Source organism: Neltuma alba, unplaced genomic scaffold, assembly GCF_004799145.2.
Source record: "Neltuma alba isolate B1F8T4 unplaced genomic scaffold, ASM479914v2 tig00006238_pilon, whole genome shotgun sequence".
NCBI lineage: Eukaryota > Viridiplantae > Streptophyta > Magnoliopsida > Fabales > Fabaceae > Neltuma > Neltuma alba.
In genome coordinates, this window is record NW_021634398.1 from 89,318 (window position 1) to 112,442 (window position 23,125).

Below are 23,125 nucleotides of genomic sequence, written 5' to 3' on the forward strand. Positions count from 1 at the left end.
AAAAAAAAAAAAAAAGACTGTCGAGATTGAAAATTTGCATATAAAGACCATTTACAAAAATTGTTATCAAAACTCATACTATTATTATTAAAACCAGTACTAATATTGTAACAGATCTCTATTTGTAATTTTTCTATTTGGCTGAGCTATTTTTGCAATTTTCCCAAGATTCAAAATTCACAAAATTGATTTAAGAATCGTGTGTTGAACTTCTTCTCATGCACACTCTTTTTCAGTTGTACATAAATCTAGATGTATAATATTTTTAGGCTAGAGGATACAATTAGTTCTATAGCTTTGTATAGAGTTTTAATTTGGTTTCTTAATTTTAAAAAAGATATTTTTGATTTTTTAATCCTAATTTTTTTAATAAAAAATGATGATATTAATATCTTAAATGATAGTAAAATATTTTTAAATACTAACATATTAAGTTTAATTTTTAAAATACTCATGATTGTTGTAAAAAAATCACCATTAAAACCTAATGATTTTAGAATTAAAGGATTAAATATATGTTTTTTAAAGGTAAGGGATAAAATTAAAACCTTGTACAAAATTAAAGAATCAAATCTATACTTTAGCCATATTTTTATTAGGAAATAATTATATATGTTTTGTTATTTTTTATTTGAGCGTCTTTACTATTTTAATTCTTTTGGGTACCAATTATGATTAAGGTGCGAAATTCTCCTACCCTACATTAGGTTCCACCAACTAAAACGGCAAATCAAACCGATAAATTGTAGTGTCTATATTCTTCCCCAACACTCCCTTATCTGTATCTTCATAATAATTTAAGTTGCTTTTTTCCAGCAATAATTTGGATTGTTTATTTTTTAAAAAAGAAAGAAAAGAAAAGAAAACCACATTTGGAGGTAAAATGAGCTGTAACTGTAAGGATATTTCAAAACGATGACGTCTCTTTCCTAGTCTTGCATGAGAGATGTAGTCCGACAATAAAGTGAGGGATCCCTATCTCTGGCAATTCCCATCACAAGGAATAGACAGTTGAAGAAATCCAAGCAACTCAAAATTATGATAAGAGTAAAAAAAATATCCGAATATTGTAAAAAAAAATAGAAAAAATCACTTTATAGGTATCTATATTTTTTTTCAATTTTTAATTTGATATCCTAATTAAATCTTTAATTTTGTTTTGTTAACATTCTTAACCCTTGTGTAGAGACTAAAAATGTTAATGGAACAAAATTACAAGAATTAATATTGCTAAAAAAAGTAAAATTAAATAATTTAATTAAGAGTAAAATAATATATAGACACCAAATTAAAAAATTGAAAGAAAATATGTATACCTTCAATATGATTTTCCTAAAAAAATAATATTTATTATGAACTTTGTATCATAATATATATTAAGTGAATATTGATACACGCATGTCACCTTAAAAAATTAAAAATATAAATCTCACTGTGAATGTGAAAAACTGAAAACTTCTTCATGCATGATCTGTAATCTATAAGTATGTCTTAATTTCAGTGAACTCTCCGTATTTAACTCACGTCAACTTTTCAAACACAAGGAGAGAAAAAAAATAAAAATATATTATATTCTCTTTCGCCTTAAATATAAGATTCTTCCTATCGACCTAACCTAGGTAACTGGAGATGCACTTAACAAGGCCCAATAACAGATCTTGCTCCAAGGCATAATAATTTAAATTCGATAATCTTTTCAATGTGATAATGTCTTCTGCTCTGATATTATGTTTATCGTTGATTTTTTGACACTCCGTGGGAGATAATTCAAATTAATTTATAAAACCATTTATTACATACAATATTGTTGAGAATATATTAATGGAAAGCCCGACAAGTTATACTCATATCGAGAAATTAAAAAATAATAAATAAATTATTCAATTTAGACGACGTGCTCTCTTAATTAAGGGGGAAAAGGAAACACAAATGGAGTGTAGAAATAGTGAAATACTACTTGCTATTAATTTTTTTATTAATCTAATAAAATAAAGAATATTTAATATTTTTTAAATTTAGTCTCTTCTTGTTTTGTTTTATTACTAGTCCATTTCCTTCGAATTTTCATGAATATTTTTTAATTAATGGTTAATGTTTACGTCACCTTCCTTCCCCACCCCTCACTCCTCAGCTCACACAAGTGGGTTCGTTCGCTTTCGTTTTGACTATATAAGAAGGAGCCGGCGCACCATTGAAGAACCAGGGAGCCATATTTCCATGGAACACAGAAACTTCCTGCGCTTCTTCTTCCTCTTCTTCTCCGGAGCCTTAGCTCTGCTCGTCACTTGGCTTCACTTCCCCTCTCTCTCTGACACCCAACTTCTTGACTGCAACCTCTCCTCTGACAGTTGCTCCTCCCACTACTCCCGCTTCTTCCGCTCCAAACTCCCCACCTTCATCAAGAAAAATCCTTCCCCCACGCGCCGCCGCGACCACCACAACGACACTCCCCGCCACCCTCTCGACCCCCTAACCATCCATGAATTCAACCAAGTCCGATCCATCCTCTCCCGCTACCCCCTCCTCAAATCCTCCTCTTATATTTTCAACTCAATAACTCTTGAAGAACCCCCCAAGAAGCTCGTCAAGCAATGGAAACCCGGCGACCCTCTCTTCCCCAGAAAAGCCTCCGTCATTGCCCGCGTCAACGGCGCCTCCACTGTTCTCCTCACCGTTGACCTCTCCACCCAACAGGTTACAAGACATGAAGTAGATCCAGTTTCCGGGTACCCAACTATGACTGTGGAGGACATGGTGGGAGCAACATACGCGCCACTGAAGAGCTTCGAGTTCAACCGTACGATCACGGCGCGTGGCGTTAAGATGGCCGACGTGGCGTGCTTGCCGGTGTCGTCGGGGTGGTATGGGAAGATAAAAGAGGAGCAGAACTTGAGGCTGATCAAGGTTCAGTGCTATTCGTCGGAGGGCACTGCCAACTTCTACATGAGACCCATCGAAGGACTCACCGTGCTGGTCGATATGGATAAACAAGAAGTCGTCTCCATCTCCGACAAGGGACGCAACATCCCGATTCCTAACGGAATCGACACGGATTATCGTTACTCCGTTCAGAAGCTGAGAGGTAAGTTGGACCTGTTAAACCCGATATCCTTGGAGCAACCCAAGGGCCCGAGTTTTACCATCGACGGCAACCTCGTGAAGTGGGCGAACTGGGAATTCCACCTGAAACCCGACCCGAGAGCAGGGGTAGTAATATCGCAGGCGAAGTTCAGAGACCCAGAAACGTCGAAGCTAAGGGAGGTGATGTACAAAGGATTCACGTCGGAGCTGTTCGTGCCGTACATGGACCCCACTGACGCCTGGTACTTCAAGACCTACATGGACGCGGGCGAATACGGGTTCGGGTTACAGGCCATGTCGCTGGACCCGCTGAACGACTGTCCCCGGCATGCGTATTACATGGACGGCGTTTTGACGTCGGCCGACGGCACGCCGTACGTCCGACCAAACATGATATGTGTGTTCGAGAGCTATGCTGGCGACATCGCGTGGCGACACGTGGAGTGTCCTATCACTGATTTACAGGTTAGATGTCAAAAATCTGAAGATTCCATTGTGTGTTACTGCATCATGTACCTCAGCTCTCTAATCATATCGTTGTCTTGTTGTACATATAATGCAATAAGACATGTTCTTTCTTTTGTATGTTTTTTGAGAAAGATTACAGAGAAGACTCCATCCTTATCACTACAGCTGCGAATGGCTGAGACATACGTGTGATGTTTTTCTCCCTAGGAAATGTAAAAACTCTTGGGTTTATTATAAATTGAAATTTTGAAAGTTTTTAATAATTAGTTTATGATAATTGATAAGTAATAATACCATAGGGAATTGTGTAGGTGTAGAATTAGTTTCAGTGACTGTGACAGTGATTAGTACCATAATACTCATTATTATGATAAAATATAAACCTTAATGATTCGGATTTAAAATTTTTTAAAATTTTCAACTAGTAATTTTTAAAAAAGCTTACTGTTGAGATATCACATTTATTTTTCATTAGGTATTTATTGAAAAAATATTTTTTAAAAAAATATTAAATATTAAATTTTAATTCTCTATGTTAAATTTGAATGGTTAAGATTCGGTGAGTATTATGATTTCTGTGCGTAGATAACGGAGGCGAGACCGAAGGTGACGCTAGTGGTGAGGATGGCAGCCGCAGTGGCCAACTATGACTATATAATGGATTGGGAATTTCAAACTGATGGACTAATCAGACCCAAGGTTTGTGCCGTTTCCACCACTTTTCAACTATCTACCTATCACTTGTTTATTGTTTGTATTCTAGTTTTCATGGTATTCATAATAAATCAATCTAAAACAATGTCATATTATTATTTATACAAAAATATTATGGTTTCCCGGGGAAATTGGTGGATAAAATTTCTAGTTAGAAAATTTACTTTATGGTAAATTTTTTCAAAGAGACAAATATTGTCTTGTGTGAATCAATGGGCGTGATGAGTAATTTCCAAAGACTTAGAAAATATGAGGGAAGGAAGTGACATATGAAAACCAATCAACGATTGAGCAGGTAGGACTGAGTGGAATCCTGATGGTGAAAGGAACACCGTACGATCACACCAACCAGATTCCACCCCAAGAGTATCTCTACGGCACCCTCCTCGCCGACAACCTCATCGGAGTAATCCACGACCACTACATAACCTACCGCCTCGACATGGACATCGACGGCGAGCCCAACTCCTTCGTCAAAGTCAACTTAAAGAGGCACCAGACGTCGCCGGAAGAAGACTCCCCGAGAAGAAGCTACCTGAAAGCGGTGAGGAAAGTGGCCAAGACGGAGAAAGACGCAGAGATAAGACTCAAGCTGTATGACCCATCTGAGTTCCACGTGATAAACCCTAACAAGAAGACCAAGGTGGGGAACCCGGTGGGTTACAAGGTGGTTCCTGGAGGGACGGCGGCGACTTTGCTGGACCCGGAGGATCCGCCGCAGAAGAGAGCGGCGTTCACGAATAATCAGATATGGGTGACTCCTTATAACGAGACTGAGCAGTGGGCTGGTGGGTTGTTTGTTTATCAGAGCCAAGGCGATGACACTCTCCAAGTCTGGGCCAACAGGTCAGTCTTCTCCCTGATTTGCATTGGGTGCTCACTGATGAGCATCTAATACTCATCAAATCTAGACGATCTAGATTTAATTTTATTTTTATTTTTATTTTTTAAAATAATCATTTTAATAGGTATAGGATAAAAAATGAAGATAATATCTTAACTATCATTCTTTAAAAATATAATTTTTTTATTTTTAAATAATTATTTAAAAATATTAAATCTGGACTGTGCAGATTAGATCTGGACAGTCGAGATTGCTCATCAGGTGATGAGCACTGAATGTGGACGCCTCTTTGCCTTAACCTTTTAACTGTTAGGTCCCATTTAGTACGAAATATTAAAAATAAAGAATAAAAATTAAGATTACAATTTAAAAAATTGTTAAAAAAATCTTTAACATAAGTAATTATTTGTTACATGAGATTAGTCAAGTCCATGAAAATAGCATTAGAGAATATTACTTTATCTCATAATATTCTTCAATCCCACGTATATAAGTTTGTCTAATTCTATATAACAAGTAATTTCTCATGCTAAACACTATTTTTTCAATCTTAATATCAATTCCTATTCCTCATTTTCAATATTTTGTACCAAATGACATCTCAGCTTAACAAAGTAAGATAAGACCTTAACGGAAGGGTTTAATATGTGGCTGCAGGGATAGAGAGATAGAGAATAAGGACATAGTGGTGTGGTACACAATAGGGTTCCATCACATACCATGTCAAGAAGATTATCCAATAATGCCAACTGTGTCGTCAAGCTTCGATCTGAAGCCTGTGAATTTCTTCGAGAGGAACCCTATTTTCAGAATGCCACCAACTTTTGAAGATGACCTGCCCGTTTGCAAGCCTCGCGACTCATCAGCCTGAGATCCAATGATTAATTTAATGGCTACCACAGATCAATGATGTGCTGACGCATGTGTGTTCACTAATTAGTAATTAATCACTAGCTAGTTCTCTTGCACATTGTAACGATCCAATAAATTAGGGTTCGTTTGCATATTTATGTAATTCAATGAGAGAAGACATAAAGAGTCGTTTATCCCAAATCTTAATCGGAATATTGGATATAACAGCATCACGAGTACTATTTTTGACTATCTAAATTTTTATGAAATTTTGGGTATTTTATACACATCGGAAGTGAAAAGAATGGCAAACACAAGGTGTTGGAAAAGATTTTTCTGAGTATATTTTTGTCTTTATTTTGTGGATTGAATATGCAATGCTGCTCATCATAAACCTGCCAAAGAAATACCTATACTGTCTGGAAATTGCACAGCGAAGCTATACCCTGGAGTGATGTTCTGGTCAAACATCATCGAAATGTCTCTCTCTCCCCCTCCCTCCATTCCGGCCTTTTGGTTTGTCAAAATCCAGAATCCTTAGAGCATATCTCCACAATATATATATATACACACACTACCTCTGGTCTTAATTATAAAAGCCAGTTGACTAATTTGAGGAGATTAAGGAAGTAAGTTGAGTAGTTATTTGTCCTAAATAAATAGGTGTTATTTTTCTTAAAATATCCTTATTAATCAAGTATATTGGTTAGAACTATAATTATTAGAAGGATTATTTTGAAAAAAATTGAGTAAATATGAGAGACAAAATTGATTGGGATCTTATATTTATGATCAAAATAAAAATCAAATAGGGTCTTATATTAAAGACAGGAGGTAGTATATATCTTGTCCCTTACCTAGATCACCGCATTATCATTCTCCTGATCGAACATTCATGATATGGAATAATCTGGTTCATTCTTCAAAAACCATCTGTCTCTCCTAAAATGCTTATAATACAAGTTAGGCCTTCAACACAATGGCTCTCAATTCAGCTCGAGGCTTAGAAAGCAAAGGTAAGTTTTTAATTACTATCGATCAAATCCTCCAATTAATCACTGTGATTTTAGCAGAAGAAGAGGAGGTTGGACTGTTATTATATATATATATATATATATATATGAAAGTAAAGGAATATTTGAAGAGGGTTCTGCTCCACATGGTGGGATTCAGAAAATTTGTTTGGAAAAAAAAAAGGAAATTGCAATAATGGTAATTTTACGAAGAGGGTACCAAGTCTCCTTCAGGTGTATCTGCATTAAGAAGCAGCTTGTTCCTCCAGTGGAAGCCAACATTAAAAGGTGGACATGTGTTGTGGGCAAAGACATTTACTACCTTCTTAGTCTTTTTACTTTCAAAAATGTAATTATTGTAGCTAGCTAGTAGCACTAAATGTGATATTTTAGCAAACAACTGTCCCAGTTTATTATGGTTAATTTTATGAACGCTTAACTGTTTGGTTTTTCCTTAATGCATTTTGTCTTTTTATTTAAAAAAAAAAAGAAAGTGTAGGCAAATTTTGACAAGAAAATATCTGAAAATATGTACCATCTCTGGTCTTAATTATAAAATATCATCATAGTTTACAAATAATATATTATCATTAAAATTGAATATAATATTTAGTTTTGATAAGGAAGTGGAATCTCACATGGCGTGTTGAAGTTGCCAAACTTATGCAAATGAAATATCCCAACTTAATTCCTTTATTACTGCTATTATCATGAGGACCTTTGGCCTTTTCAGAAGGAAATGGAATCCGACCTGCACCCACCTTCAAGAAATACCGACACGTATCGGATATGATCCATCATGATGATGCATCAAATAGCACAATTTTCAAAATTTTAACATACACGTATGGAAATGTGTGTCACCACCTCACTTTACGCTTATATAAAATCTACTTAATCAATTTAGAAAAAATAAAAAAAATGATTAAGTTAGTTGTTCATAAAAAATATATATATTAATATTTTATCTAAAATGCCACTATCTTAAATCATTTGCATTAAAACTATATTTTAATACAAATTTTATTAATATGTATAATCAATAGGAATAGTTTGAAATAAAAAAGAACATGAGTGTAGAGACAAAATTAATTTTTTTTTGTCAAAAAATTAATTAAAATCTTATATTTAAAATTAAACTCAATCCCAACTAACTTCTCTGCTAAGAAGTGGAGGTAGTATATGTTTTAATATTTTAAGGACTGGGTGTAGGTATCTCGAGCTTTAAATAAGTAATATAAATATATTTATAATAATCTTTGTCAAACAAAAATTACAATGCAAGGGATAGAATAATACATGATACGTGTCATGAGGTATTTGTACATATCGAATAAGGACACATTTGGGGTCTGTTTATTTGGTACGAGGAAAATGACGGGAAAAAAAGAAAAAAATTTTAATAAACTCATTTTAAAAAATTAAAAAAGTAGGGTTATATAAATTTGTTAAAAAAATATAAGATCAAAAAATAAAATTTAATTAGAAAATTTTAATCCGAATTTTTTAATTTTTTGAAACGATTGAACGAGCTCATTAAAAAAATTTCACCCTTTTCCTTCTTTCAATTTCTTTTACACCGAAATATCGATGCTTTTATTGCCTGATAGTTTGTTTTATGTTATGGAGGATTAATTAATTAATGTAGATTGAAACATTATTAGGCTCCACGCGGTGTCATTTCTAATTTCTCCAATTACCAAAAAAGCTAAATCAGCTAGCCCCCTGATTAAGAAGCATCGGATACTTCTAGATTTTTCCGGCCTGTCCCTACTAAATTTTAATATTATATTAATTTTTATTTTTATATTATCTTTATTGAATCAAAAGTTTCTTCTAAAAGTAAGTCACTTGTAAAGAAAAAGTTTTGATTCTAAATATCAATCATTTAAAGTATATTTAATGCTTGTTTTTTAATTTTACTTTTATTGAATTCTCATAAAAAAGAAAAAAAAAGAAAGAGATATAAGAATAATTTATAAATATACAGAGAGAGAAAACTTTAATAAGACTTTGAAAAAAGAAAGAAAGAAAAGAAAACCTTAATAAGAATAAAATTAAAAATTTTGTTAATTTAATATATTTGTTCATATACGAGAATATGTTATAAGTAACATATACTTCCTCCAGTCTTTAATATAAGACTTTATTTTATTTTTATTTTGGTCCTAAATATAAAATCCCAATTCACTTTGTCTCTTATATTTATATATTTTTCCTTAATGTAATCCTTTTAACAATAGTAGTTCTAGCTAATACACTTGATTAGCAAGGATATTTTAGGAAAGACAACGCTTATTTATTACAAATAACTAACTTAACTTTTTTTCTTAATCTCTTCAAATTAGTCAACCAACTCTTATAATTAGTACTCGAGGCAGTATTGAAGATCAAAGTAGTAGGATCTTGTAACAAGGAGCAGGGACTAGAGAGAATATAAAATTTTGTGTTCATGCTCCCTTCTCTCCTCCCTGCCTTCTCCTCCAGAAGTGAGTTTTTTGCGATAAGGAAAAAAAAAACCACGTATTCACCCATTGACCAGTTTAGTCATGCCCTATTCTAACGTCTCAATTTTGCCTATGACAATTAAACCTTTTCGTTTCTCCTGCGTCTGATGTTTTTTAATGAAATGGAATTATGCATTCATCCTCTCATGCCATCAACACAGTAATGTGCCTTTTTTTTTAACTTTTTATCTTTTTCAAAAAAACAAAATGTTTGTCACTTTTTTTGTCTCTTCAATTTTTTTCAAGGATAACTTTATGACTCGTCGATATCCTTACACTTTATCTCATGCACTTACAGTTGAAAGGGCCAAATTGAGCATTGACGGACTGAAGTGCTAAGCTAGAGACTGGCCCCACTTATTGATACAATACCAGAATCTAGAAGAGGCGGATTCTAACAATCTTTTTTTTTCTAGTTACTTCGTTCTCTATTTCTATTTAAGAGAATCCTTAGGAAAAGCATTTTCATCGAGCTAAAGGGGGAATTGGGTAAATGAAAACCAAAGCGGGAGGGAAAGTAAAACTTGTATTAAAATACTCCTCCGGTCCTTATTATAAAACCCCATTTGATTTTTTATTTGGTCCTAATTATAAGACCCCAATCTATTTTATCTCTTATATTTATGCATTTTTTTAAGATAATCCTTCTAATAATGATAGTTTTAGCCAATATACTTAATTAGCAAGAATATTTTAGGAACGACAACACTTATTTATTATAAATAACCAACTTAACTTACTTCCTTAATCTCCTCAAATAAGTCAATTGGGTCTTATAATTAGGACCGGAGGAGTATATATATATATACACACACTATCTCCTATCCTAATTATAAGACTAGTTGACTAATTTGAGAAGATTGAGGAAAGAAGTTAAGTTAGTTATTTGTAATAAATATACGTTGTCTTTTCTAAAATATCCTTACTAATTAAGTGTATTGGTTATAACTACTATTATTAGGAGGACTATCTTAAAAAAATATATAAATATGAGAGATAAAGTAGATTAGGATCTTATATTTAAGACTAAAATAAAAGTCAAATAAAGTCTTATATTAAGGACCGCATGTAGTATTTGTCAACTTCTGGTTAGCTTCCCTTCTTTTTTTTATTTTTTTCTTGAACTAGGCAAGAAAGCTCCCCTCATTTCATCCTCCCCCACAACCAGACAAAGCACATAATCTCTCATCCATTAAACCAAACACAGAGTTAATGATAATCTGGAAAAATCATAATAAAAGACTGTAAAAATTGCAAAGTTATAAATTAGGACCCGTTATAACACTTGCATAGGTTTTAATAATAATTAGATCGTGAATGGCAACACATTTTTAACAAAATATCTTATTTACCATTTCGCAATTTTTATGATTTTTTTGCGATTTTTTCTGATAAATATTGGTGGTGGGGGAGGACTAACTCTCCTCTTGAAAAAGAGCAGACATAAAGAAGAGCAATCAATTTTATATAAAGGTTAAAATATGCAGACTCATCACTTAAAAGAGCAAAAACCTCTGTTATTTTCCCGTTTATTATACTCATAGACATGTCACCTCTCAAAACAATAGGTATTTGTTCACTATATACCAATAGACAGCGAGCTTTTCTTTTTTTTCCCCCACAAAATAAAAAAAAATTAACCTGACAAAACTGCTTTGATCATATGACTAATTAAATAAGAGTTAATACAAATTTTGGTCCCTCAAATTTGGACATAGTTTGCTATTGGTCTTTGAAATTTAAAATGTGAGATATTGGTCCCTCAAATTATGTCCGTTTCAGACTGTTGGTTCCTGGTATCTTGGCACCATTAAATTCTGCTGACATGATGTTAACACTGTTAATCGATGAGTTGGACATATAGGTGGCATATGACCTGGACATGAACTGATGAATTGGCATGTATGTGGCATATGACCTAGACATGACCGGTAAAAAAAGGGGTTAATATAAATTTTGGTCCCTTAAATTTGAGGCTATTTTGATATTGGTCCTTGAAATTTAAAACTGATAGTATTGGTCCATGAAATTTAAAACCGATAGTATTAGTCTCTCAAATTATATCCGTTTCTGGCCATTAGTCCCTGATAGCTTTAGGCTGTTAAATTCGTCTAAGTTGACACTAACTTTATTAACCTATAATGTGGCATCTGACTTGGTAACTAAAGCTTGATGATGTGGCATGAGCAATGGAAAGCCGTGGTCGAAGAGACCCTATGCAATCTAGGATTCACTTTTGTCAAAACACAAAGCTTATACTCCTATATTAATGTGAAGGAAACGCAGTGCATTCTCAGCCAAACCTTCTACCTCCTCTGCTACCTTTGGCCAAAAAGATGACTTAATAGTTCATGAGAAGAAGAAGCCAGCTTTAGATACAAAACCACCCCCATTGAAACCATCTTCTTCTGATACAGACAATGATGAGCCTTCCAAGAAAAAAGAGAAGCCCATCGTCAGAGTAAGAAGCCTGAGAAGAAGCAACAAGAACCTCACCAACAACTCCAACAAGAAGGCAGGCATGACCAGCAAGCCATCAGAGTCGCCGAAACCAGATAAGAGCAAAGCAGAGGGTTTTACAGGAACAGATAACAAGAGGAGGGCCTAAAGCTAACAGGGACCAACGGTCAGAAAAAGATATAATTTGAGGGACCAGTACTATCGGTTTTAAATTTTAGGGACCAATACCAAAATGGCCCCAAATTTGAGGTACCAAAATTTATATTAACCCTTTTTTTGGGTCCATGTCCAAGTCATATGCCACCTACATGCCAACTCATCGGTTCATGTCCAGGTTATATGCCACCTATATGTCCAACTCATCGGTTAACGGTGTTAACGGCATGTCGGTAAAATTTAACGGTGCCAAGATGCCAGGGACTAACAGTTTGAAACGAACATAATTTGATGGACCAATACCACACATTTTAAATTTCAAGAACCAATACCAAATTGGATCCAAATTTGAGGGATCAAAATTTGTATTAACCCATTAAATAGAGGCTGACAAACATGAATAGTTAAATGGTAATTAATTATAACCTCTCTGCTGTATTCATTGGATGGATTTGGATCGCCACATTTCCCAATGTTTAATGATCAGTTTATGATAATATTGATACTAATAATACGATCAGACGTGGTTGGTAATCTGACATGGAAAGAAAGCAACAACGCTCATGAACCCTTTTGATTGAGACCTTCAACTAATCAACATGACCATATTATCATCATCATCTTTACTATAACTCAAAATATTAGCATTTCTCCTAAAATTTGTTAGCATAAATCTTCATGTTGCCTGTCTTTTTATTTACTTGATTCGTAATTTTTATTCTCATTATTATTTTATTGATAAGTCATTTTGTAAAAATTTATAATGCAATTATCCTCCTTGATTTTAAATATAGAAGCTAGTTAAAGAGTTTGCTGTGACCTTAAATGTATTGCCTTGATCATTTTTATTTCTTCTCATACTGTTATTATTGTGATTGCACACACTAATATATGCAATCAATATGATAGTTGTTTAAAAAATAAAATTGCCTTGTTATTAAAAAATATAATAGTTTTTAGCAAGGGGTATTTTAAAAAAAATAATATATTACCTCTAGTCCTTAATATAAGACCCTGTTTAATTTTTATGTTGGTTCTAAATATAAGATCTTAATCCATTTTATCTCTTATATTTACTTAATTTTTTTTATGATAGTACTTCTAATAATTATAGTTTTAACCAAATACTTGATTAGTAAGGATATTTTAGGAAAAACAACACATATTTATTACAAATAACTAACTTAACTTATTTTCTTAATTTCCTCAAATTAGTTAACTGGCTCTTATAATTATGATCGGAAGTAGTATTTTGTATAAGGGTTAAGGTAAAAATTTGTTTTGAATCACTCAAGAGCTATGAGTATCCAAAAGTTTTTTGGAGAACAAATTTGTACCGAAAAGTTAAAATTGTAACAATATTGTCCTGTACTGTCAAAACACTAAAGTTGACCATTAAAACAATAATGTTGACTGTTAATGATTTTAACGATGAGGGTAATATTGTTATAATTTTAAATTTATAAAACAAATTTCCTCCCAAAAAAATTACGGATACCCAACGCTTTTGAGTGAAAACTTCTAAGACAAAATACTTTAATCCTTTTTATAAATAATGAAATTATTTATTTAGCCTATACACTTAGGATTTCTTTTAAAAGATTGATAAATTTTAGAAGTATAAAGCCGTAAACTAATTTTGAGTACTTTGGTTATGTGAATTACTAGAGATGATTTATAAATAGAAGCGCAAAGAGTATTGTGGAATCTTTACTTTGAAATATGTAAAATAAAATATTGAAATTATGATACAATTTAGAACATGGCAAGTGTTACGATACCAGAAGGTTCGGTGACTAGAAAATCAATTTAAAATTGCATGGCTATTTACGAGAAGAAAATAGAAGTAAAAAAATGGATCCAGAACAACATAATTAGTGTTCCAAGAAAGAAAAATGAGTAGAAAATATATTGAAAACAACGTGGCAGGTATCACGAGAAGAAGCGGGTTAAACTAGTGTATTTTTGCAGAATATACCATGGGGACCAGGGACGACGGGTCCCACGTGTTAGTGCAAAATCAGATTGGCTTGATGTGAGCTCAAGGACACTGTTTGGCACTAAATTGAATATCCCTCCTATTAAAAATTGCAAGCATTAGATCCAAACTTTTTTTTGTTAAAGTATAAGTTTTTTATTAAAGATAATCTTATTTGAGACAATATCGATTACTAAATATAGGTAGGACTAACCCCTTCTATCATAAGACCAATGAAGATGTGAGCTTTAAAACTGACAATGAGATAAGGCGGGAAATAAGGCCTAAATTGGGCTTACCATTGGACAATTGATATCCATCATTATTAGGCCAAGCCAGCTACGTTACATGTTTGGGCATTTGGTCTTAATATATGGGGCCCAATTAATCAAAATTTGCCAAAGTTATGAATGTTATGTAGTACCAATCATTAATATAAAAACTAATTAAAAATTTAATTTTATCATATATATACACACACATATGAAATCTTAATTTAACTTGTCTCTAAAATTTATAATACTTTTTCTAAAATATTCTATTGATTGTAAAGATTATTATAAATAACCAATTTAGCTAATTTCCTTAGAGCCTGCTTGGTTTGAGGGGAGGGTAGGAGAAGGAGGGGAGGTTTTATCCTCACCTTGTTTGGTTTGATTAAAATGGAAGGAAGGGGAGGATATTTAATGATCTCTTGTTTGGTTCAAGGAGGGGAGGGGAGGGATAGTAATAATCAATTTACCATTTTACCCTTACATATTAGTTTATGTTTTTTATTGATATATTATATAAATTAATTTACATCTTAATTTAAATTAATTAATTTAATAAAAATTCAATCTTATCATGTTAATATGTGTATTAAAAATTGGTACAGTAATTTTTTATCTAATTAATATAATAATATATTTAAAATAATCAAATTAAGTTTATATGCTCTAAGAAAAATGAAATTTTATTATCTTTAGGCTATCTTTTTTTCCAGCTTTAAAATATATTTAATAAATAATATATTTATAAAAAAATTAATTTTATAATATTATATTTTTTTTTTGAATAAATTTTTTATAATATTTTTAATTATAATAATGTATTTTTTATTTTTTTACTTAGGATAATATATTTTTTATTTGAAATAAATATTATAATAATATTTTATGGATAAAAATGGAATATTAAAAATCTATAAGGATATAATGGTCCAAAAATTTGGCTCCCCTTTAAAAACCCTCAAAATTTTTAACCAAATGAGGGGAGGGGACTCATTTTCCCTGTCCTCCCCTCCAACCAAACAAACCCTTAATCTCCCAAAGTAAGTTATTTGTTACAATTAACCCAACATAAATTAGTATTCAAAATTCACGGCTTGATGCTGCTCCTTCTCACACGTGGAATCTGTGCCAAAATTGTTGTTCGGGATTTGAACCCCTCATGCTTTATAGCTTGTTTGGTTGGATTACATGTAATTATAATGTAAAGAGCTTGTTCAAATGTTTGGTTGAGTTTATGTAATGTAAACAAGATTACATTTTGTAATGCTGATTACATTAACTGAGTGCATCAGGATTACTTAGGGAGAACTCATGAATGAGGATGCAGACCTGTTATAATTGAATTAAAAAGACGATGTTACCTTTATAATTTTGAAATTGATTTTATTCACCCTTGAACTTCTTTCATGCATCTTGCTTCCCATACATTCACTCTCATCGACTTTTGCCAAACTCCTCACTATTTTCATCTCCAATGAAATAGATCTAACGACCTTCTTCACCTCTCCACCATCAAGAGTATCCCAGATTTGTATCGCCATTTTTTAGCTATAAGCTCAACCAGATCTGCGATGAGGGGGATGGATGAGAAGCAAAGAATCTTCGTTTCCTCATTCGAACTTTCTTCTACCACCTCTATCTATCTCCTCCACCGTTGTCGACATCACTTATCCCACCGTCATTGATGGCGTCATTAACTCTAGGCCCCTCCTCCACCAAGTCATGAATGTCTCCTTCTCTCTGGCTCTTCACAGCTCACTCTTCATCAAAACCATTCATAGAATACAGATTTATAGGTAGGATACTGATGTTTCTGGTGTTGAGAGATGACGATAACAACTGAAGATGAAGGAAAGCAAGTGACGGCAGGGGAGAAGGTAAAGGTGAAGAGAATGGGAATGGGCTATTTTAGTCTTTTGACCTATATTATTATTAAATTAAATAAATAAAAGTTCAATTTATTATCATCATTTTTAATTTTAATATCAAACCAAATAAACTCATGTAATTCTTATTACATTACATTCCATTCCCTATTATTACATTACATTGTATCCCTCTAATTCGATGAACCAAACGGACAGTTTATTTTATTGGGCTTCCTGCCCCCATTACCCAAGAAAAAATTTACTCCTATGACCCTAAATATAATATAAATTATATCATAAAATAAGTTTCATATTTAAAAACAGAAAAGTATTAAATACAGTCACACCTTAGATTTGATGCAACATAACCGGGAAAAAATTGTGTTTAGTGTGAAAACATGGTTTAAAATGTATTATAACCAATTTTACCTGAGATTTTTCCGTACAATCGAGAGATAGATAACAAGGTTAAAAGAACGTGACTTGCACGAAAAAAGGCAGTTAAAAAAGATAACCATGATTAAAAAGTGTAATTAACGTATAATTTGAATAGCAAGAGTTCACGAGTCATCTGGCGTTTAATCATATTAGCAGACATACAGGTGTAGATCTAGTTTCAACATTTTCATCTCAGCTTAAAGTTCATGAAATTATTTTATTATGTTTTATGTCCCGATTTTGCTATTAAAGCTTGAAAAGTACTCAGTCCAAAAAAAAAAAGGCTTGGAAAGTACAATAATCTTTACTCTCTCTGTGGGTGTCTTGTTGACTGAATAAATACAGCACATTCACGACATTCTGCTGAAACATATTTCTAAAAATTAGAATGACACAAGAGTCAAACTTTGTAGCTCTAAAACCCCTCCATGTAGCAAATTAATTCTTGCAATGCAGGCATGAAGCCTGAGAGAGAAGTAAATCCTAAGGCTTGACACGCCACTGACTTATTGAAGACAACATATTGCAGATAAAACAGAAATACTATATTGATCCTAATAGAAATCAAACTTTCACAAGATGTAACACCAAATCTAACCTCCCCTTCCACTATTGGTGCTAATAGCAAGTTAACAAGATTCCACCATACATTACCAAGGGGATAAATCTACCAAATATATCTTCTTCCTTGTGATCAAATTCTGAAACCCCAAACTTACCATAAGCAGGAAAAGCTAGTTGAAATTGCGCTGCTTTAAGAGGCAGTTATATAAAATGCAAGACAAACACCAAACTTGGAAAAGGCTTACAGGAGTTCCACAACAAGGGCAGATGCCCCACCACCTCCATTGCAAACACCAGCAACGCCATATTTGCCATTTTTCTGCCTCAGTACCTGCATTATAGTGATAATTGAACTAGGTGAAACTGGATTAAGAAAATCATCTGTCGCAAGATATTTATAGTGATCAACTAAAACATACCCCCAAAAGAGTCACCAGAATACGAGCACCGCTACAGCCAAGAGGATGACCCAGAGACACAGCTCCGCCATGCACATTTACTTTTTCCTGAAAATTAAAATGATTACATCAGTAAAATGCATAAGATGACAATTCAGAGCTAGTAATGACTATGTCGAAACCAGAGAAATATACGGTTGAGCACATAAAAGAATTCATTGCTATAGTCGAGAGAGCTCTTTGTAGATGCCCAATAAAGACAATGCACTGCCTTGAAGTTCCTCAAAATAGAGAAATGCACAGAAATGAATATGCTTACAAGTTTTGCCTAACGACAAAAGACTCACCCCGTTAAGCCCAAGAAGTTTCTGATTTGCAATTGCCACAACCTACAATTGGTAATGTTAACTATTAAAACCGACAGAATAAGTGAATTTAAGAAACTACTTCAACTAAAATATTCACATGATTCCTACCGAGAAGGCTTCATTAATTTCATAAAAATCAATTTGGGAGGCCTCCAACCCAGCATTGGAAATAGCTTTAGGAATGGCAAGAGCTGGAGCTGTTGTAAGAACTCTGGTGCCTGTACATGTCAATCTCGTTAGCAGTAAGTGGAGCTACTGCACCAACCATGGAAAAGAATGCGAATAATAAAATATTTCTCTTTCTAATTCTAATCCTTCCATGTCCAAAAGTTCTAGTTCGTAGTTAAAATATTTTTTTATTGGTACCTGAGCAGCATCGCATATCCAGTTATTTTTGCAATAACCTGAAGGCCAAGCTTTAGTGCCTTCTCTCCACTCACCAAAACCAATGCAGCAGCACCGTCACTGTCAGAGAGACTTTTCTTAGTACAAACTAGGGGTCAAAGAAGCCTAATATTTTCACAATGAGAAGCTAGGGCAGGTCAATAGAAAGAGAAATGCTTGACTAAAGACATACGAAGATTTAGCATTCTTAAAAGTAACCAGAGAGGAAACCACGTAATATATTGTACAAGTAATGATAGCAATTCTGTGACTCAAAACAGTCAAGTTAGTTCATTCACCAGTGGCATGCAATGATATTAGGGAAAACAAAAATAAATTGAGTTGGACTTTCTATGAGATATATACTAGCATGTGTGGGAGATTAGCATTTGCCACTCTCCCTCTATATTCCACCACGTCTCCCAAAATATGGGTTGCAAAATATACGACTGTCACCAGGCATTCAAGCTCTTCAACATTCAATTTCTAGATTACTTACACATTACGATACTCCCAGCACTTTCTTGTTTAGATCTTAACGTTACGTTACTCCCAAAATCTCACAGTAAACATGAAAGCAGAACAAGATGAACAGGTAAAAGTTGAAGAACAATTCCAGATAAAATGTTGATGTTACTTAACCTTATACTGGAAGCATTGCCAGCAGTAACTGTACCACCATTCTCCTTGAAACTTGGCCTTAGTTTTCGCAACTTGGCAGCATCAAACTAGCATATCAAAATGCCAAGGTAAATCTTTTTGGGAAGAAAAGAGCTAAATAAAATATCTACATTCAAATGCTTATGTGAAGTAGTGAAGAACCTTAAAGTACAGTAAGTTAACAGATTCTGCAACTAATACATGATAAATAGGACTGTATATTTGCAGAAATAAACTTGTGGATTGCAATTTCCAATATTCCAATTAATTATTTGTGTTAATGTCAAAATAAATGTATTTGATAAAGAATACAAGGCAGTATTCTCATGCTTTGAAAATCAATATTCTCATCAAGAGTTCAAAACTCTCTTGAAACTAAAAGTACTGCATAAGGCTTATAAAGAGCCCACAGATATGTATCTTTCTATCATTCTATGTCTCTGGATACAGTAGTGAGTTTTAGCCTGGTAAGAGTTTGACTTGCATGATTACCTTTCCCAGACCCTCATCCTTATCAACAATAGTGGATGGTCTTCCCCTGCCCCCGGAAACCTCAACTGGAACAATTTCCCATGTGACAGCACCACTTTCTTGGGCAGTAATAGCACGCTCAAAGCTCTGAACTGCATAATTATCCTGCAGACCCAACAGAGACATCAATTAAGATCCAATATGACAATCTTTCTGAATTAATCAATATAGAAATTCTGTTAAGTGCCTGATTATCTCTAGTAATTTCATGTTTATCTGCACATAATTCAGCGCATGTGCCCATGCCGCAGTCATTATAGACATCCCATAAGCCATCTTTCAGCATCCCATCAACCAGAGAATCATGTCCAAGGCGGGATCCTTTCCTGAATTGTCAGTGTGATTCAGTTCAGCATATTTCAATGAATGGATTAAGCACAGAGAACTGTCACATAGAAGGAAACATTAACCTTGCTTCTGCCAGATACTTTGGTACATTAGACATGCTTTCCATACCACCAGCTACAACAACATCATTGATTCCTAGCTGAATACTTTGTGCTGCAAGCATTGTAGCTGAAATGACCAAGACAAGTTTAGCATCATTGTTCTTAAAATAATAACAGGCAAAAAGAATAAAATAAAAGGATTTCCATTGCAATAAATTACAGACCTTTCATCCCTGATGCACAAACCTTGTTCACAGTGGTGCAGATCACTGAATTCGGTATTCCTGCCCCTAGAGCAGCTTGTCTAGCAGGAGCTTGCCCCAAATTAGCACTGAGAACATTCCCAAAATATACTTCTTGTACAAGTGATGGATCAACATTGGCCCTTTTAAGTGCAGCTAGATATCAATAAAAAGGATGTGAGGACAAAGAAAAATAGATAATTATCAGAAATTTTAAAACGCTAAAAGCACAGACACAGGATTTGACGCCTACCTTCAATAGCTATAGAACCTAGCTTGGTGGCAGATAAAGATGACAGAGTACCAAGAAACCCACCCATCGGTGTACGGGCAACTCCAACGACGCAAACATCTGTATAAACAAATGAATAAATTAGTAGGATAAATTGAACTATCAAAAGTACAAAAGTTGAGACATTAGAAAATGATCAAAGTTATGGCATCTTTTCTCTTAATTATTACAACTGCTTAAATAAATGTTTACTTAATAACAGTGATGAACAGTAGAATGAGGAGAGCAAAGAATACATGGATTATCATTGTGACATAAAGTTTGAGCAAATGTTACGAATTTTAATATTTCTATTTTGTAAGCCTATGAGTATACTTATATTCATCTGATGGTCCATTTAAACAAGTTTAATAAAGACCTCTAGGCTTTATAGAATCTGAAGATGCTGCTGCCAACGGAGCCATCAATAGAAGAAATTGAATTCTGCAAACTGAAACATAAAAGCAGTGTACTTAGATATGAGAAATAAGATAATATTTCAAATCTCAAAAAACTAACTTCAACGATGATAACCACACCAGCAGCATCATAAACTGATAGGCCTCAAAAATACTAATTGCACTTGTCACAATATAACTTAAGAACTCTAGATGACAGAGAAGGGACCAAAGGACAGTACACAAATTGACAAACATTATATTCAACAATTTAGAAAATCTACAGAGTACTGTTAATTACTAGCTTCTAGAACTTAAGTATGGATTATAAAAGTGATTAGTTCACAAAAATAACAATTTATTACACGTCCCACCCGCTTCAAATATGTGAAGACATATATGGACCACAATAAGAAAGAAATCTCAATTTTATCTTAGATAATTCATTGTTCAAATATCTGGTAAAAAAATAGAAAGTCAAGCATTCTCTTAAACTGGACGAGCTGAGGCTTTTGTGTGTAGTTCTCCTTCCTTCCTTATTTCTCGCTTGCATAATTGTTTGATGAGAAATCTATCATTTTAAACCTTCGAAGATTTCAATACATCAACTTAGTCCGTGAAAGTTTATTATCGTTCATGTCCTAATAACAAAAATTTGGTCCTGTCAAAGAAGCTTGTTGCCATCAATTTGATCTTAGAAAAATTGCAACGATATCAATTAAGTGAACAAACACTACGTATTTTTAAAAATACTAGGAGTAAATCGGTATCAATGATTTTTCAAGGACTAAATTAACGGCGGCAGTAGCTTTCAAGAACGAAATGATCGTTTATCCTTCACATATGATCTCACAAAATTTACTATCTACCACTATGCAGGACTCCCGGCATTTTTCTGAGTAACCAAACAAAATACAGAAACCAAAGCAGCAAACGCAATAGAAGAGAGAAACGCGCAGAAGTTAGACAGATCTAAAACGAAATGAAAATCACGGAACATGCAATCATCAATGCCCCGAACATACCGAAAGTACAAAATCTCTCAAGATAAACAACAAATCTAACTTAATTTCAGCTAAGCAAGGAAGCAAAATGCGAGCAGGTTCGAAAGAAAGTGGAACAACACAAAATGCCAAGAAAAAAGCGCGAGAAATTGCAGACTCTGATTTGAGCCGAAACAAGAAGTAGAATCAGAGAGAAGTTCAAGTGCGTACCTCAGCTTCGGTGGTGGCGGAGGGATGTAAGGAACGAAGACGATGGCAACGAGACGAAGAAAGCAAGAGACGATTCTTCACTTAGTTAGGCGCAGCTGCACAAGCACGTCCGTGGCAGGGCCGCAAAATATATATACACGAGGAATTGCAGGAGCTTGAGGCCTTAACTACTGCGAGGCACGAGGGACACGCAGCTTCGTGAATTTACCAACCACCCCAATAATCACAATCTTTTGATTTATACTTTACAAATGCAATGATACTTGCCATCTTATGCAACACTCCATCGGCTTCCAAATTAAAAATATATAATATAAGTTTTAATTTAAATTTATCTAAACATTTAATGTATTTTTTTAATATTATTCTTAATTATTTTTTATTATTTTTTTGACATATTCTCTTTCATCTTTTTTTTCTTATTCATTATAAGAGTATATTCCATCTGGTCCTATATATAAATTTCAAATAACTGAATCATGTTTAACAAATTAGCAGTTAAAAAATAATGCATAAGTAAGAAATATATATTGTTTTAAATTTGCCCTTATTTATTAAGAGAGTAAATGAGAGAGGCAACAAATGAAAAAATAATGAAAGAGAACATATGGAGTGATATTAATATGAGAGAGATAATACTAAATACAGTTAACTAAGAACAAAATAAAGAAAAAAAAAGTAATAAATATTTAGATAAACTTAAAAGTAAAGCTTACATTTTGGATCAGACCTCTCTCCAAAAATAAAACTTATATATAAGATTGGAGGGAGTATTTGAAAACAAAAACATAATTCTAACCTATTTATTGTTTTAAATTAATTTTAATTAATTGTTTATTATTCATGAATTAATTATTCGAAACTTATAATAACAAAAAGAATAATTAAATTAAATAATTAGTTGCCGTATAACCTAGCTTGTTTCCTCAAGTATCATAGATTTATAATTATAATTTCTTAATTTGACTCAATTATTATTTGTTACTATTAAACACGTATTTACAAAAACAAAAATTAACAAATATGAGGACTAACTTGCTTACTAATTAATTTAG

The 23,125-nt window shown here is 33.3% G+C and overlaps 2 protein-coding genes across 2 annotated transcripts; one reads left to right on the top strand and one right to left on the bottom strand.

Moving 5' to 3' along the window:
- The first annotated feature begins 2,182 nt into the window (after positions 1-2,182).
- LOC114749944 (primary amine oxidase) lies at positions 2,183-6,198 on the top strand. The gene is made up of 4 exons (XM_028938492.1): positions 2,183-3,546; positions 4,135-4,248; positions 4,559-5,109; positions 5,765-6,198. Exons 1-4 carry the CDS (start codon positions 2,218-2,220, stop codon positions 5,976-5,978), a joined length of 2,208 nt encoding a protein of 735 aa, XP_028794325.1. The 5' UTR covers positions 2,183-2,217; the 3' UTR covers positions 5,979-6,198.
- Positions 6,199-17,040: 10,842 nt separating this feature from the next.
- LOC114749943 (acetyl-CoA acetyltransferase, cytosolic 1-like) lies at positions 17,041-22,188 on the bottom strand. The gene is made up of 13 exons (XM_028938491.1): positions 22,071-22,188; positions 20,838-20,909; positions 20,441-20,539; positions 20,170-20,343; positions 19,967-20,072; positions 19,744-19,882; positions 19,518-19,661; positions 19,008-19,093; positions 18,348-18,446; positions 18,090-18,192; positions 17,961-18,002; positions 17,635-17,721; positions 17,041-17,546 (listed from the first exon to the last, which is right to left on the bottom strand). Exons 2-13 carry the CDS (start codon positions 20,881-20,883, stop codon positions 17,457-17,459), a joined length of 1,215 nt encoding a protein of 404 aa, XP_028794324.1. The 5' UTR covers positions 20,884-20,909; positions 22,071-22,188; the 3' UTR covers positions 17,041-17,456.
- Between the last annotated feature and the right edge of the window lie 937 nt (positions 22,189-23,125).

What these genes read in the sequence shown, in the direction of transcription:
- LOC114749944 (XM_028938492.1), top strand. Translation starts at nt 2,218, where the DNA reads ATGGAACACAGAAACTTCCTGCGCTTCTTCTTCCTCTTCTTCTCCGGA. An exon ending in GTCCTATCACTGATTTACAG is followed by an intron (nt 3,547 to 4,134) that starts GTTAGATGTCAA and finishes TTCTGTGCGTAG; the next exon opens with ATAACGGAGGCGAGACCGAA. An exon ending in ATGGACTAATCAGACCCAAG is followed by an intron (nt 4,249 to 4,558) that starts GTTTGTGCCGTT and finishes ACGATTGAGCAG; the next exon opens with GTAGGACTGAGTGGAATCCT.
- LOC114749943 (XM_028938491.1), bottom strand. Translation starts at nt 20,883, where the DNA reads ATGGCTCCGTTGGCAGCAGCATCTTCAGATTCTATAAAGCCTAGAG. An exon ending in AGGATGAGGGTCTGGGAAAG is followed by an intron (nt 19,094 to 19,517) that starts GTAATCATGCAA and finishes TTGATATGCTAG; the next exon opens with TTTGATGCTGCCAAGTTGCG. An exon ending in AACTTCTTGGGCTTAACGGG is followed by an intron (nt 17,722 to 17,960) that starts GTGAGTCTTTTG and finishes TTTAATTTTCAG; the next exon opens with GAAAAAGTAAATGTGCATGG.